This window comes from Sprattus sprattus, assembly GCF_963457725.1.
Source record: "Sprattus sprattus genome assembly, chromosome: 8".
Taxonomy (NCBI): Eukaryota; Metazoa; Chordata; class Actinopteri; order Clupeiformes; family Clupeidae; genus Sprattus; species Sprattus sprattus.
The window spans coordinates 32,969,881-32,972,380 of NC_137927.1; the positions used below are offsets into that span (position 1 = coordinate 32,969,881).

Consider the following 2,500-nt stretch of genomic DNA (forward strand, 5'->3'; position numbering starts at 1 on the left):
GTGCCAATGGTGCCATCTTGAACAGACTTGAGACCTGTGAAGAGTGTTTCAACACCCACAACATTACTCTATAACAGACTGGAGAACTGTGGAAGAGTGTTTCAACACCCACAACATTACTCTATAACAGACTGGAGAACTGTGGAAGAGTGTTTCAACACCCACAACATTACTCTATAACAGACTGGAGAACTGTGGAAGAGTGTTTCAACACCCACAACATTACTCTATAACAGACTGGAGAACTGTGGAAGAGTGTTTCAACACCCACAACATTACTTTATAACCGACTGGAGAAGAGTGTTTCAACACCCACAACATTACTCTATAACAGACTGGCTAGTATGCATACTGTATTAATTCCAGTATAAGAAGCCTGGAAGGTTCTCTCAGAGGTACCACTCACCATGTTCATGACGGTCAGCACGTAGGTGGTGACGTTCTCTCGGCCGTGCTTCTCCAGCATCTTCTTGTCGGCCACCACCAGAGTCTCCACGTTCAGGCCCCCCACTTTGTTGGATGTGATAGGCGAGCGTTTGGTTCGGCCTGGCTGCTCAAACTCATCAGACATGACGAAAAGATCCTCGGCAGGAGGCTTGGGAGTGTCTGCAGAGAGAGAGAGAGAGAGAAGAGAGAGAGAGAGAGAAAGAGACACAGACAGACAGACAGAGAGAGAGCAAGAGAGATAGAGAGAGAGGGAGATAGAGAGAGAGCGAAACAGAGATAGAGAGCGAGAGAGAGAGAGGAACAGAGATAGAGAGAGAGGGAGATAGAAAGAGAGACAGACAGACAGAGAAAGAGAGAGCGAGAGAGAGAGAGAGAGAGACAGACAGACAGAGAAAGAGAGAGCGAGAGAGAGAGAGAGAGAGATAGAGATAATAGAGGGAGCAAAAGACAGTGGAAGAGAAAAGAGAGGGACAGAAAAAAGAGGTGCGCTGGAAAGTGGCTCGTGTAACATTTCCTCCTTTTTTCCAGGCCTGATAAGAGGAGTGCAGAGGTGCTGAGAGATCAAGAAACATTCACAGTTGTTCACTTCACAAACTTCACACACCGATTACCAAAATTCATTTCCAAGAATCTCAGTCCATCCCCTGGAGCGCTACAAGTCTATCACTGCAGGAGGTTTTGTTTTCTCTGTGTAACGTATAAATCCATTCAAGAAGAGGAATATTAATGAGACTTCCCCAAAACTTTCCATGCTTCATTTTAATGCTGTTATCAAATGGCGTTAGCTCTTGGCATGTACGGCGATAAAGCTTTATTATTTATGATCAGACTGGTTCATATATCATGTGAATATTAAGATTTTTATTTGAGGCAATATGAATATGATAGCTTTGGAGGCCAAGGAAAGCCCAGTTCTCCTCCCCCCGCAGTCTGCTGCACTCAAGTTTGAAACCCACGCACACACACAGACACACACACACACACACACACACACACACACACACACACACACACACACACACACACACACACACACACACACACACACACACACACACACACACACACACACACACACACACACACACACACACACACACACACACACACACACACACACATACACGTTTGAAACCCCATACAGCTAAGACCTTTTCCATATGAACTCAGATCAAAGGTATGAAACAGGATGGAGGACATTCCCTTACATACATTGCTTGCGGCGTCCACAGAAGTGTTGTCTCTCCTGCATCCTGTGCTGGTCGTCATGGCGAAGGTGGTCATGCCGATGATGGCCATGGTGATGTTGTCGTCCATGGCGACGGTGGTCATGCCGATGATGGCCATGGTGATGTTGTCGTCCATGGCGACGGCCATGATATGGGTTGGGAGGTCGTGGGGTCGTGTCACCATGGACGTGTCCTTCGGCGGAGCGCTTGTAGATGACATGCGCGTGGTGGCCACTGGGGGCGCTGTAGTTGTGTTGGGCGGCCAGGTGCTGAGGCAGTGGCGATATGAAGTACTCCTCGTCTAACGTACGCATCAGACCTGACTGAGAGACACACAGACACTCCAGTCAGACCACACACACACACACACACACACACTCCAGACCTTATGGCCTCATGCACATGCAAAGGATTGGCACACTTACAGAGGATAGGACACAACCTGTATTTGCCATTTGGATTTACAAACAAACTATTCATGTCAGTATCACTGTAATCCAGCACACAGGACCTCAACACAGTATGACTATTCTATAACACAACATAACCCAAGATTGAATCAGATATGGCTCCTCAATAACACATCCATAACTATCAGACATAGCTTTGTCCTAATCAGACCTCAACAATCAGCAGAGAGACATTGATAATCAAATTTCCCCTGGGATGGATTCCAGATATAACTGTTGAGCACATTTAAGCCTGTAATCTAATCTATCTAAAACATGGAGCGAGAGAGGAGGAAAAGAGGGGGTGGGGGGGGGGGATCCCCTGACACGGTGTAATAAGAGGCTGAACAGACCTGATAGAGGTGTGTTTGTGTG

At 46.9% G+C, this 2,500-nt stretch overlaps 1 protein-coding gene across 1 annotated transcript in view; it reads right to left on the reverse strand.

The window, feature by feature from the left end:
• adamts18 (ADAM metallopeptidase with thrombospondin type 1 motif, 18) overlaps window positions 1-2,500 on the reverse strand; it is a gene marked incomplete at both ends in the record, with an annotated part of 96,419 nt that overhangs the window by 57,306 nt on the left and 36,613 nt on the right. Inside the window, 3 exon segments of the mRNA XM_080843580.1 lie at window positions 1-34; window positions 400-606; window positions 1,660-1,999. The exon segment at window positions 1-34 is cut by the window's left edge and continues 26 nt beyond it. Of these exon segments, the coding sequence (XP_080699706.1) occupies window positions 1-34; window positions 400-606; window positions 1,660-1,999 (581 nt within the window).